Source organism: Oncorhynchus kisutch, linkage group LG4 (assembly GCF_002021735.2).
Source record: "Oncorhynchus kisutch isolate 150728-3 linkage group LG4, Okis_V2, whole genome shotgun sequence".
Lineage (NCBI taxonomy): Eukaryota > Metazoa > Chordata > Actinopteri > Salmoniformes > Salmonidae > Oncorhynchus > Oncorhynchus kisutch.
The window spans coordinates 65414567-65429335 of NC_034177.2; the positions used below are offsets into that span (position 1 = coordinate 65414567).

General features: G+C 42.7%; 1 protein-coding gene across 5 annotated transcripts in view; it reads right to left on the reverse strand.

The window, feature by feature from the left end:
* Positions 1-1115: 1115 nt before the first annotated feature.
* The window catches only part of LOC109889851 (cullin-9), a 67633-nt gene continuing 53979 nt past the window's right edge, over positions 1116-14769 (reverse strand). For 3 of the 5 annotated variants that reach the window (XM_031823415.1, XM_031823414.1, XM_020481608.2), the window contains 9 exons: positions 12964-13104; positions 11484-11648; positions 11085-11248; positions 10837-10930; positions 8656-8841; positions 6609-6726; positions 3357-3490; positions 3132-3223; positions 1116-3015 (listed from right to left, as the gene is read on the reverse strand). In XM_031823415.1, coding sequence (XP_031679275.1) covers positions 2841-3015; positions 3132-3223; positions 3357-3490; positions 6609-6726; positions 8656-8841; positions 10837-10930; positions 11085-11248; positions 11484-11648; positions 12964-13104 — 1269 coding nt within the window. In that variant the 3' untranslated portion in view covers positions 1116-2840. Of the gene's footprint in view, positions 3016-3131; positions 3267-3356; positions 3491-6608; positions 6727-8655; positions 8842-10836; positions 10931-11084; positions 11249-11483; positions 11649-12963; positions 13105-14769 lie in introns of all 5 variants that reach the window. The other 2 variants (XM_031823416.1, XM_031823417.1) reach the window with 1 other exon arrangement.

The window sequence follows — 14769 nt, forward strand, 5'->3', positions numbered from 1 at the left end:
ACGTCACACCAGAAATACCTAATTTCTAATTTGATTTTAGGATGGTTAGCTGAAGCGGAATAGTTTTAAAAAAGAAGCCCATGCGCCAAAAGTCAGAGCGTACCACTAGGCAGGACATATGCTTTGACTGAAACAAATTACAAGGCTAATAGCTTAACGCCATCTTTAATTTTTTTATTTTACCTTTATTTAACCAGGCAAATCAGTTAAGAACAAATTCCTATTTTCAATGACAGCCTAGGAACAGTGGGTTAACTGCCTGTTCAGGGGCAGAACGACAGATTTGTACCTTGTCAGCTCGGGGGTTTGAACTTGCAACCTTCCGGTTACTAGTCCAACGCTCTAACCACTTGGCTACCCTGCCGATTTAATTTGCTCATGAAATAGTAATTCAGGAAGATTTAAATGCATATTCTCATGAAACTGGGATGGAGATGCAGTTTGGACATTTCACCAGTAAAACAAAGATTTATCATTCACGATTGATAGTGATTATGGCCTATTTTGAAATTGGGTTGCCTATGCCTAACTTGGTGTTTGAGGTTAAATAGATGGGTGTGGGCATAGGCAGATGTTGCAATTGGAGGATGCATTTGGCTACATTGGCTACATCTGTCGGTACACACAATTTTATTTAACCTTTATTTAACTAGGAAAGTCAGTTAAGAACAAATTCTTATTTACAATGACGGCCTACCAAAAGGCCTTCTTGCGGGGACAGGGCTGGGATAATTTTTTTAATAAATACAATATAAATATAGGACAAAACACACATCAAAAGAGATAACACTACATAAAGAGAGACCTAAGACGACAACATAGCAAGGCAGCAACACACAATAACACTCAGGAAATGTACTACGCCACTGGTATCTGCCCTCTTATTGGCTAAAATGGTCCCACCTGTTCTCCTTCCACCTGCCTTCCATCTTTAAGGACATGTATTTCCGTTGTCAATATAATAGATACTCTTTGGGAAAAGCCAGGGAATAACAAACTATTTCCCCCCTCACTACACAGAAGTATTCTCTAGCAGCCTATGATGATATTTATGACGTTAATAATGTCTTGTTTAAATCAGGTAATGTAGTTATGAAATAATACAGACAGTGAAATCATTCCAGCATGATAGCAGAAAGCGCATTTATTTAGTCCGCTGACATTGCACAAATTCAACATTGAGATCAGAAATATACATTTTTTGAAGATGCACATGGTGAATATAAGGATCTCTCAACAGCAAAGTGGCATGTTGAGATATCAAATACCCCAACCCATATACAGATAAACATTGACAAAATTTCAACAACAAAAACATTCTAAATTTCAAAAGCATGATGTAGCCTAGGCTAGATTAAGCACGTGGAGTAATGAGTAGGATTATGTTTTTATATGCAAAAGTTATTGCTTTTGATGAAAACGCTTTCTGTGACTTCCCAATGAAAACTAGTTTGAAAATTAAAACATTTAATGGAAAAGAGATGTAGGTTTTAGAATATGCACCATGCTGCCTTGTTGACATGAAAGCGGCGCAGATTACTGTTCCATTTGTGAGGGCGCTCCTCCCTCACCGCTTTTGCCAGTTCACGTCGTGGACAATAGAACGGTGCACCACAGCTCAGGTTAATAGAACTCCCTCATTGCCTGACTACCCAGACTCCTTGCTCCGGCCAAATGCTACGCCCACGGACGTTAGTTTAATCTCCGCAATGAGTGGCTCTGTGCTTGTGCTTCTACATCTGCATTGCTTGCGCTTTGGGGTTTTAGGATGGGTATCTGTGTAAGCATTTTGTGACAACTGCTGATGTAAAAAGGGATTTATAAAATACATTTGATTGATTGGAGTACCTCCCTGACCCTTCACCGACTTGCGAACACATTCAAGGCCGTCTGATTGGTCCAGAAACCGATGGGTAAAGCAGCGGTTTGAAAATGTGTCACTGGTTTTGACACTGATTGGTCAGAGACGATCCAATCGCTGAAGAAGTATGTAGCGAACTACAATGCAGCGCAAGAATGTTGCGAGTCAACAGCTACTGTTGCCAGGCACACCCAATACGTTACATCCTTTTCCTCCCAATCTTCTCCCCCTTGCAGCCCTTTAATAACCCATGAAAAGGTCGCACAAACATTGTATTAACCGCAGTCTTGAGCTTTTAATAGCCTTCTAAATTAACATACAATAATTCAGTGTTTTAAGTTTCATTATGGAAATATACATTTTCTGAATGAGTACTTTATCGTTATGAATGAAGGCATATATCCATGTATTACAAAAATATATCAAGGCAAGCCATTTGGCAATGAACAACATTCTGCCAATTTAACAGCCTTCCTAGCGCTGGATTATAAAATCCCTTTTCAGTCACGCTGGTAAATGAAAAAGTAGCATTTGTATTACACAAAGTATGGGCTTTTTCTCAAGTATATCGTCACACCTCAAATATTTTCTTACAGGGATCCTTCATTTGTGGTCTGACAGTCATGGAACCCTCATCGGCTTCAAAACAGCGTCATGTGAAAAAGAATGAGGCTCTAGGAATTCAAACCTATGTGATGAACAATAAGTGGAACATGTAAGTGTGCCCATCCAACAATTGCAGTTGTGGCATGGGACTGAAATTGTGAAGTCTAAGCGCAAAGAGGCTGACTGGAAAAATTAAGGATCACACCCAGCCTCACTTCAAACCAGACCATGGCTTTTCTCTGTCCTCATCGCTCTCTCTGATGGATTTTTGTTTGTTTATTAAGTACTGTTTTTCCCCATAATATATTTATATGGTGCTTGCAGTGCCTGCACAGATTTAGACTGACATTTTTTTCTTCCTATTTTCAGATGTTTAGTCAAAAGGACTGAAATCCCTCTCTAGGTTTTCGGACTCGTCATCATCAGAAAAGAAGTCATCCTCGTCATCTACATGCCATTCGGGAACGTACTCATCGTCATACCATTCATCCTCCTCTGCCTCATCTCCACCCTCGTTGTTATGGTTGTCAGACTCAGAGCCCCCTGCCCTGCAGAGAGAGAAGACCCGTGAGCACAGCAAATCAGGAAGGACATTTTCTCAGTAATAAGCTACTAGATCCAGGAACCAATGTAGAGATCCACTTCCCAAATCTCCCGTACTCACACTTTGTTGGCGTCTGTGGTCTTAGAAAGATTTGAAGCTTGAGCAGATTCCAGTTCCTGTCCTTTTTTGGAGTTGTATCCCACTCGGAAGTCCTGTGTTTGGAGAGACCAGACAGGAGGAAACCCTCATGACTTGCTGTTGATTGGACCACAAAGCACCCAATAAGTATTACCGCCACACTTTGTGCTGTGCTCTTCAATGTGTAAATCACTCCCTAGTCCCTACCTGGGTTGAGTGTTGTAGAATGGCCACCAGACGCTCCTGAATGCGGCGGATGAGTTCCAGGCCAGTGTTGAGGTGCTCAGGCTTCAGTAGACGGATGCAGGACGCTAGATCCGTACACTGCAACAGGGTCTCCTCTGGAGGGGAAAGACACAGACAATGAGAACTCATCCATGGTGTATGAAACATCCTCAAAAAGTAGGGATGTTCGAATATCCAAAACAGACGTTAGTATTCGATTACTTAGGAGAGTATTTGAGGAATAAAAACATTTTTTTTAAGGCTGTGTCTAAAATAATCCTATGTGACATTGCTACATAGCCTACAAGAATAGCCAATTGCATACAAAGTTTTAATAAAACAAGAGTTTGAGTTATGAGTGTGCCGTAGCTTATTGTCGGTCAATCAAAGTGGCGCAACAGTTATTTTTTACAGAAACTTCCTGTTTCCATCATATCTGTCATTATTTTATATGGTTTGAATTTACACCTATAAGAACTCTTCTACCCTTCTACTTAAAACAAGCAGAGTGCATCGCACTGGCTATCCCTCGAGTCACGCGAGCAAGTCTCCATTGAAGTAAAAACATCTCTCTAATAGTGAAATCCTTTCAAATGCCAATCTGTACGTAATAGAAATTTGCATTGACAATCTTACAATGATCCTTTTATTCATACCCCTTGACTCATTCCACATTTTGTTGTGTTACAGCCTGAATTCAAAATGGATTAAATAAAATAAAAAATCCTCACCCATCGACACACAATTCCCCATAATGACAAAGTGAAAATATGTTTCACATGTATTTTTTATTTATTGAAAATGAAATACAGAAATCAAATGTACATAAATGTTAGAATCACCTTTGGCAGCCAATAAAGCAGTCTTTCTGGGTGGGTCTAAGAGTTTTGCACAACTGGATTGTACAATATTTGCACATTATTCTTTTCTAAATTCTTCAAGCTCTGTCAAGTTGGTTGTTGATCATTGCTAGACAGCCAATTTCAAGACTATTTAAGTCAAAACTAACTAGGCCACTCAGGAACATTTTGGTAGCCTACAGGGAGGAGGTGAGAGCTCTCGGGATATGGTGTCAGGAAAATAACCTCTTACTCAATGTCAACAAAAATAAGATGATAGTGGACCTCAGGAAACAGCAGAGGGAGCATCCCCCATCCACCAACAAAACAGCAGTGTAGATGGTGGAAAGTTAAGTACCTCGGCGTACACATCACTGACAAACTGAAATGGTCTATCCACACAGAGTGTGGTGAAGGTTTGTCACCTAAAACCCTCACAAATTTGTACAGATGCACAATTGAGAGCATCCTGTCGAGCTGTATCACCGCCTGGTACGGCAACTGCACCGCCCACAATCGCAGTGCTCTCCAGAGGGTGTTGTGGTCTGCACAACACATCACCGGGGGAAAACTACCTGCCCTCTAGGACACCTACAGCACCTGATGTCACAGGAAGGTCAAAAAGATCAAGGACAACAACCACCCGAGCCACTGTCTTTTCAACCCGCTACCATCCAGAAGGCGAGACCAGTCTACAGATGCATCAAAGCTGGGACAGAGAGTCTGAAAAACAGCTTCTATCTCAAGACCAGACGACTGTTAAACAAACATCACTAGCACAGAGGTTGCTGCCTACATCCAGACGTGAAATCATTGGCCACTTTAATAAATGGAACACTAGTCACAAATGCCACTTTAATAATGTTTACATATTTTGCATTACTCATCTCATATGTATATACTACATTCTATATTGCATCTTAGCTTATGCTGCTCTGTCATTGCTCATCCATATTCTTGTTACATTCCTTTACTTAAATGGTTGTGTATTGGGTATTTGTTGTGAAATTGTTAGATATTACTTGTTAGATATTGCTGCACTGTCGGGAACTAGAAGCACAAGCATTTCGCAACACTCGCAATAACATCTGCTATCCATGTGTATGTGACCAATACAAATTGATTTGGTAAGCATATTTGGCCTTGTGTTTTAAGTTGTCCTACTGAAAGGTGAATTTGTGTCTGTTGGAAAGCAGACAACCAGGTTTTCCTCTAGGACTATTTTTATTCTAAACTACCTAGTCCTTACCAATGACAAGCATTCCCATAACATGATTTAGCCACCACCATGCTTGAAAATATGAAGCGTGGTACTCAGTGATGTGTTGTGTTTGCCCCAAACATAACGCTTTGTATTTAGGTCATACATTTCTTTCCCACATTATTTGCAGTTTTACTTTAATGCCTTATTGCAAACAAGATGCATGTTTTGTACAGGATTCCTACTTTTCACTGTCAATTAGGTTAGTATTGTGGAGTAACTACAATGTTGTTTTCATCAAGGACCTCTGTTCTTTGCTCCATTCATCTTTCCCTCTATTTGGACTAGTCTTCCAGTCCCTGCTGCTGAAAAACACCCCACAGCATGATGCTGCCACCACCATGCTTCACAGTTGGGATGGTGCCAGGTTTCCTCCAGACGTGACGCTTGGCATTTAGGCCAAAGACTTCAATCTTGGTTTCATCAGAACAGTGAATCTTGTTTCTCATCATCTGAGAGTCCATAGGTGCCTTTTGGCAAATTCCAAGCGGGCTTGTCATCTGCCCTGAGGAGTGGCTTCCATCTGGCCACTACCTTAATAAAGGCCTGATTGGTAGAGTGCTGCAGAGATGTCCAATAAATTGAATTTACCATCGGTGGACTCCAATCAAGTTGTAGAAACATCTCAAGGATGATCAATGGAAACAGGATGCACCTGAGCAAAATGTCTAGTCTAATAGAAAAAGGTCTGAATACTTAAGGTATCCGTTTTAGATTTTTGATACATTTGCAAAAAATATATATAAAAAAAGAGTTTTTGTTCTGTTATTATGGGGTACTGTGTGTAGATTGAAGATATTTATTTATTTAATACATTTTAGATTAAGGCTGTGACGTAACAAAAATAAAATGGAAGGGGTCTGAATACTTTCCGAATGCACTGTATTTAGGCTCGTCATAACAAAGGGGTTAAATACTTTTATTGACTCGAGACATTTCAGCTTTTCATTTTGTATTCATTTGTAAAAACATCATTTCACTTTGACATTATGGGGTATTGTGTTTAGGCCAGTGACACAAAATCTAAATTTAATCTATTTTATTATTTTATTCAGGCTGTAACAACAAAATGTGGATAGGTTAAGAAGGGGTGTGAATACTTTCTCTAGGCATGGTAATTCCTGCAGGTCTTACCCAGCAGGATCTGTAGAGTATTGGTGTGAAGCTCCAGGGCTTCCATTTGCTGCTCCATCACATCCATCTTCTCTGTGTCCTGGTTGTAGTAGCTGTACACACATGAGTAGGCCAGCACCTACATGGCAGAGTCAGGCAAGGGATCCATATTAGTAATATCTTTTAAATGCTGAAAAGGTTCATCATGAATAGGGCTCTTGAGGTGACCGTATTACCGCCACATGATGCATGGAGTGAAATAACCCGTCATGATTGAAAAACGAACCGGTGGGAAAGCGGCCTCCATTCGCTATTCGAGTGCATACAGACTACATCTTACTTCCCCTGTCCATTAATGGGCCATTCTAAATCTAAACTAATTTAGCATATTAGTAAAGATGGGATTAAATTGAGAACCACATGTGCAGCCTGAGGCAAGGAACAAGAGCGCAAGCTTTTTTTGTGACTTTCCCAAAACATCAATAGCCCATAGTGTCACCATGCAGCCCATATACATTTTTATTTCTAAGACAGTCTAAGATTTATTCTCAACAAAAATATACATGCAACTTGTAAAGTGTTGGTCCCATGTTTCATGAGCTGAAATAAACAATCCCAGAAATGTTCCATATGCACAAAAATATTATTTATGTCAAATTTGTTTACATTCCCTGTTAGTGAGCATATCAAGAAGCTGATTAAACAAGCATGATCATTACACAGTATGCACCTTGTGCTGGGGACAAAAGGCCACTCTAAAATGTACAGTTTTGTCACCCAACACAATGCCACAGATGGCTCAAGCTGAGGGAGCATGCAATTGGCATGCTGACTACAGGAATGTCCACCAGAGCTGTTGCCAGACAATTGAACGTTGATTTCTCTTCCATAATCCGACTCCAATGTTATTTTAGAAAATTTGGCAGTATGTCTAACCGGCATCACAACCACACCAGCCCAGGACCTCCACATCCGGCTTCATCACCTGCAGGGTCGTCTGAGACCGGCCACCCGGACAGATGATGAAACTGTGGGTTTGCACAACCAAAGATTTTCCACCCAACTGTCAGAAATCGTCTCATAGAAGCACATCTGCGTGCTCAACGATCTTACCAGGGTCTTGACCTAACTGTAGTTTGGCGTCATAACTGGCTTCAGTGGGCAAATGCTCACCGTCGATGGCCACTAGCACGCTGGAGAAGTGTTCTCTTCACAGATTAATCCTGGTTTTAACTGTACCAGGCAGATGGTAGACAGCACGCTTTGCTATCAGCGAGTGCCCCATGGTGGCCAGTGGGTTTATGGTATGGGCAGGCATAAGCTACGGACAACAAACAATTGCATTTTATCGATGGCAATTTGAATTCATAGAGATACTGTGACAAGATCGTGCTATTTATCCACCGCCATCACCTCATGTTTCAGCATGATAATGCACGGCCCCATGTCGCAAGAATCTATACACAATTGCTGGAAGCTGAAAATGTCCCAATTCTTCCATGGCCTGCATACTCACCACATGTCATCCATTGAACATGTTTGGGATGCTCTGGATCAACGTTTACGACAGCATGTGCCAGTTCCCGCCAATATCCAGCAACTTCACACATCCATTGAAGAGGAGTGGGACAACTTTCCACAGGCCACAATCAATAGCCTGAGCGAAGGAGATGTGTCGCACTGAATGAGGCAAATGGTGGTCATACCAGATACTGACTGGTTCTCTGATCCATGCCCCTACATTTTTTGAAGTATCTGTGACCAACAGATGCATATCTATATTCCCAGTCATGTGAAATCCATAGATTAGGGTCTAATGAATGATCTAAATTGACTGATTTCTTTGTATGAACTGTAACTCAGTTATTCTAAAATACATGTTCTTCATATCATAATGTTTCTTTTCACCTGCCTAAAATAAAGGATATATTGTGATGGTGTATATTAAATTGATTTATTATACTTTTTTAAATGTCAATGTTCCAAAAGCGTGCATGATTGAGTGGTGATTGCTTAAATGTCTTTACCGATTGGACAGTTATTTTCAAATTAGTTTACTACCTCTTACCTTGCGCGCTTGAGCGAGGACTTTGCAGGCATCAATAACAAACGTCAACGACTTCATTTGCAGGGCTTCATTGATGGAGGAGACTTTGCTCTCTAGATTGATGGCAAAGTCCTTGGCTTGGTTGTGGAAAGTGCATCTCTCGTTGTAGTCTTGGAACTTCTTTTCCTGCCTTGCTGCTTTACTCACCTGCAGTCAGAAAAAAAGTGGATCACTGCATTGGATCACCCCCCCCCCCCCCATGATTATCCACATAAATGTAGAAGTGTTGAGAAACATTCTATTCTTAGTCACAATAAAAGTGACCCCAAAATGAGAAAACACATTATTCACCATTCAGTTCCCATTGGGCAAAATATAATCAAAACGCAACCAAAAACTGCAAATGCATCCAACAAGTTTGTACATGCTTGATGTAGTCATTGAGTGAAAAGACAAAATACTAAACCGTTGACTCCTTTAATACATTAAGCAAATTTGTCCAAATACTTGACCTCCTCAAATGGGGGGGACTAGATAGTGCCTTCGAAAAGTATTCAGACCCCTTTTCCTCAATCTACACACAATACCCAATTAGGACAAAGCAAAAACAGGTTGTTAGAAATGTTTGCTCATTTATAATAAAAAATGAAACACCACATTTACATAAGTATTCAGACCCTATACTCAGTACTTTGTTGAAGCACATTGGCAGCGATTACAGCATAGAGTCTTCTTGGGTATGATGCTGCAAGCTTGACACACCTGTATATGGGGAGTTTCTCCCATTCTTCTCTGCAGATCCTCTCAAGATCTGTCAGGTTGGATGGGGAGCGTCACTGCACAGCTATTTTCAGGTTTCTCCAGAGATGTTAGATCGGTTAAAGTTCCGGCTCTGGCTGGGCCACTCAAGGACATTCAGAGACTTGTCCCGAAGCCACTCCTGCGCTGTCTTGGCTGTGTGCTTAGGGTCGCTGTCCTTTTGGAAGGTGAACCTTCGCCCCAGTCTGAGGTCCTGAGCACACTGGAGCAGGTTTTCATCAAGGATCTCTGTACTTTGCTCTGTTCATCTTTGCCTCGATCCTGACTAGTCTCCCAGTCCCTGAGTCCCTGCTAAAAAACATCCCCACCGTAGGGATGGTGCCAGATTTCCTCCAGAACTGACGCTTGGCATTCAGGCCAAAGATTCCAATCTTGGTTTCAACAGACCCAGAGAATCTTTAGGGCTGTTGTGCCTTTTACTGAGGAGTGGCTTACGTCGGGCCACTCTACCAGAGAGGCCTGTTAGGTGGAGTTCTGCAGAGATGATTGTCCTTCTGGAAGTTTCTCTCATCTCCACAGAGGAACTCTAGAGCTCTGTCAAAGTGACCATTGGGTTCTTGGTCACTTCCCTGACCAAGGCCCTTCCCCCCTCATTGCTCAATTTGGCCATGTGGCCAGCTCTAAGAAGAGTCTTGGTTGTTCCAAACATCTTCCATTTAAGAAGGATGTAGGCCACTGTGTTCTTGGGGACCTTCAATGCAGCAGAATTGTTTTTGTACCCTTCCCCTGATCTGTGCCTCAATACAATCCTGTCTCGGGGCTCTACGGACAATTCCTTCGACCTCAAGGCCTTGTTTTTGCTTTGACAAGCACAGTCAACTGTGGGACCTTATATAGACAGGTGTGTGCCTTTCCAAATCATGTCCAATCAATTGAATTTACCACCAGGTGGACTCCAATCAAGGATGATCAATGGAAACAGGATGCCTCTGAGCTCCATTTTGAGTCTCATAGCAAAGGGTCTGAATTCTTATGTAAATAAGGTATCTGTTAATTATTTTGTTTTACATTTCTAAAAACAAGTTTTCCCTTTGTCATTATGGGGTATTGTGTATAGACTGCTAAGGATGTTTTATTTATTTAATACATTTCAGAAAAAGGCTGTAACGTAACAAAATGTGGAAAAAGTCAAGGGGTCTGAATACTCTCCAAAGGCACTGTACATAAAGTGCTTTCATTTCTAAACGGTAAAACAGATATGTATGAAAATAGCCTCAAATAAAAGGTGACATTCTGTAAAGTGGCCTCATGAAACATTTGACCAAATCCAAAATGGTGGGGTACAGAGCCAAATAAAAAAATTCACTGTCCAAATACATATGGAGGGGAAACCCAAAATCGTATGAAGCAGAAACTTAACTTAATCAAGTCAATTGGAATTACCATAGCTGCGCAGTTGAAGTAATCTTTGTGGGTTGGTTTCCATGGCTTGAGACACCTCCAGCAAAATCCATGGTTACATTTGGCACAAGTCATACTGAAAAAAATGTTTTGACACTGAGTGGCAGTAACAGTGATGCCTAGAAATCCCTACAACATACTTCTGGTAAACCATGAAATGGTTTGATGGGAATCGACAGAGAACAAACAGGGCTGAGGATTGAAACGGGTCCAGTGGCTTTTACACTTACTGTAGGCACCCTTCGTTCTTCTCTATCTGGGCCTGGCAGCTGGGGCAGCGTTTGGAGATGAGTTTGGCAAGGTGCTTACTCTGAGCTTCCATGGTCATACCCTCGTAGTAGCCACCATCGTCTATCCACTGGGACATGTGACTGCAGCTGGCTGGGTAGTGAGCCTGAGGAGATAGTGGAGGTTAAGAAATCAGCATAAATCTATACTCTATGCTTACTTGTACATACAGTATTTTGTTCATAGAGACTAGATAGATTTACACTACACCAAGTCTGATGGGTATCCGTACAAATATGGATTTCTAATTCAATGCCATTGAAGTAAAAAGAAAAGAAAAGAAAAGACAAATAAACCACATGAATGAGGACAGGAGACGTGTATAACAGCTCAGTGCTAACCTCTGGGAAGTTGCAGCTGAAGCAGGAGGACCAGCAGCACTTTGAGCAGGTGCCCATGCTGCCGATGTTCTCCCTGCACAGGATCTGGTCACAGCCCAAGGGGTTGGTGCACCAGGTCAGGTTGGAACAGCACTCCACATAGCCCCGGAGGAGAGCGTTCTCATACTGGGGAGAAACAGAGGACAGGAGCCTCAGAGGATGGATAGGCGCTACTGTTTTAAACTCACGATCAGCAAACATGTACAACTGGACAGACATAACTTTATGGGTTTATATACAGTACATGAAGTATTTTTTGTTACGTTAGAGCCTTATTCTAAAATGGATTATATAAGTAAAAATGCTCAATCTACACACAATAACCCATAATGACAAAACAAAAACAGGTTTAGACATTTTTGCAAATTTATAAAAATCAAAAACAGAAATACCTTATTTACATAAGTATTCAGACCTTCTGCTATGATACCCGAAATTGAGCTCAGCTGCATCCTGTTTCCATGGATCATCCAGTGCATGTCAGAGCAAAAACCAAGCCATGAGGTCGAAGGAACTGTCCGCAGAGCTCCGAGACAGGATTGTGTCGAGACACAGATCTGGGAAAGGGTACCAAAACAATTCTGCAGCATTGACGGTCCTCCGTCATTCTTAAATGGAAGTTTGCAACCACCAAGACTCTTCCTAGAGCTGGCCGCCCGGCCAAACTGAGCAAGGGCCTTGGTCAGGGAGGTGACCAAGAACCCAATGGTCACTCTGACAGAGCTCCAGAGTTTCTCTGTGGAGATGGAAGAACCTTCCAGAAGGACAAACATCTCTGCAGCACTCCACCAATCAGGCCTTTATGGTAGAGTGGCCAGACAAAAGCCACTCCTCAGTAAAGGCACGACAGCCGACTTGGAGTTTTCCAAAAGGCATCTAAAGACTCTCAGAACATGAGAAACAAGATTCTCTGGTCTGATGAAACCAATATGCAACTCTTTGGCCTGAATGCCAAGTGTCACATTTGGAAGAAACCTGGCACCATCCTTACGGTGAAGCATGGTGGTGGCAGCATCATGCTGTAGGGATGTTTTTCAGCGGCAGGGACTGGAAGACTTCTCAGGATCAAGGGAAAGATGAACGGAGTTAAGTATAGCAAAATCCTTGATGAAAACGTGCTCCAGAACGCTTAGGAAATCAGACTGTGGAAAAGGTTCTCCTTCCAACAGGACAACGACCCTAAGCAAACAGCCAAGACAACACAGGAGTGACTTCGGGACAAGCCTCAATGTCCTTGAGTGGCCCAGCCAGGGCCCGAACCCAATCAAAACATCACTGGAGAAACCTGAAAATAGCTGTGCAAGATGCTCCCCATCCAACCTGACAGATCCTTAAGAGGATTTGCAAATAAGAATGGGAGAAACTCCCTAAATACTTTCCAAATTCACTTAAAGTTTGATGCTCTCGTGTGTGTGTGTGGGGGGAGGGGGGGGGTGCAGACCTTGGCGATGGTGTCCTTGTTGGTCAGGATGTTGAAGAAGAACTGAGAAGTAGGTTGTGCTCGGCAGTCTGTTATTGGACAGTTGCAGTTCATCACCAGGTTCTGCTCAATTCTGGCCGTGAGGTACTCCTGCCAGCAAGACTAGGAAGAAAAGAAAAATCATCATGAAATGGGAGTCCTGTGACAAACTGTTCACACATAAAAAAGGAGCAGATGTTCCGATTCAACATGAACAGTCTAATTCCTCCTTAAAGCAGCAATCAGCAGTTGAAATAATAACAAAGCTCCCTCACCACGGTTTCAGGTAAAAAGCTGAGGGATGGGGTTGGAGAAATCTAACCGCTCAAATTTATAGACCGAGCTATCCATGAAGGGACTGACCATCCATGATATCAAATGTGTAGTTTAAACCATGCTTTAAGGCTGTAGTGTTTGTTTACAAACATTGTAAAACAATCTTATACACTGATCAAAAAAATGAAGGGAACACTAAAATAACACATCCTAGATCTGAATGAATGAAATATTCTTATTAAATACTTTTTTCTTTACATAGTTGAATGTGCTGACAACAAATTCACACAAAAATTATCAATGGAAATCAAATTTATCAACCCATGGAGGTCTGGATTTGGAGTCACACTCAAAATTAAAGTGGAAAACCACACTACAGGCTGATCCAACTTTGATGTAATGTCCTTAAAACAAGTCAAAATGAGGCACAGTAGTGTGTGTGGCCTCCACGTGCCTGTATGACCTCCCTACAACGCCTGGGCATGCTACTGATGAGGTGGCGGATGGTCTCCTGAGGGATCTCCTTCCAGACCTGGACTAAAGCATCCACCAACTCCTGGACAGTCTGTGGTGCAACGTGGCGTTGGTGGATGGAGCGAGACATGATGTCCCAGATGTGCTCAATTAGATTCAGGTCTGGGGAATGGGCGGGCCAGTCCATAGCATCAATGCCTTCCTCTTGCAGGAACTGCTGACACACTCTAGCCACATGAGGTCTAGCATTGTCTTGCATTAGGAGGAACCCAGGGCCAACCGCACCAGCATATGGTCTCACAAGGGGTCTGAGGATCTTATCTCGGTACCTAATGGCAGTCAGGCTACCTCTGGCTGTGCGGCCCCCCAAAGAAATACCACCCCGCACCATGACTGACCCACCGCCAAACCGGTCATGCTGGAGGATGTTGCAGGCAGCAGAACGTTCTCCACGGCGTCTCCAGACTCTGTCACGTCTGTCACATGTGCTCAGTGTGAACCTGCTTTCATCTGTGAAGAGCACAGGGCGCCAGTGGCGAATTTGCCAATCTTGGTGTTCTCTGGCAAATGCCAAACGTCCTGCACGGTGTTGGGCTGTAAGCACAAACCCCACCTGTGGACGTCGAGCCCTCATACCACCCTCATGGAGTCTGTTTCTGACCGTTTGAGCAGACACATGCACATTTGTGGCCTGCTGGAGGTTATTTTGCAGGGCTTTGGCAGTGCTCCTCTTGCTTCTCCCTGCACAAAGGCAGAGGTAGCGGTCCTGCTGCTGGGTTGTTGCCCTCCTACGGCCTCCTCCTCCTGATGTACTGGCCTGTCTCCTGGTAGCGTCTCCATGCTCTGGACACTACGCTGACAGACACAGCAAACCTTCTTGCCACAGCTCGCATTGATGTGCCATCCTGGATGAGCTGCACTACCTGAGCCACTTGTGTGGGTTGTAGACTCCGTCTCATGCTACCACTAGAGTGAAAGCACCGCCAGCATTCAAAAGTGACCAAAACATCAGCCAGGAAGCATAGGAACTGAGAAGTG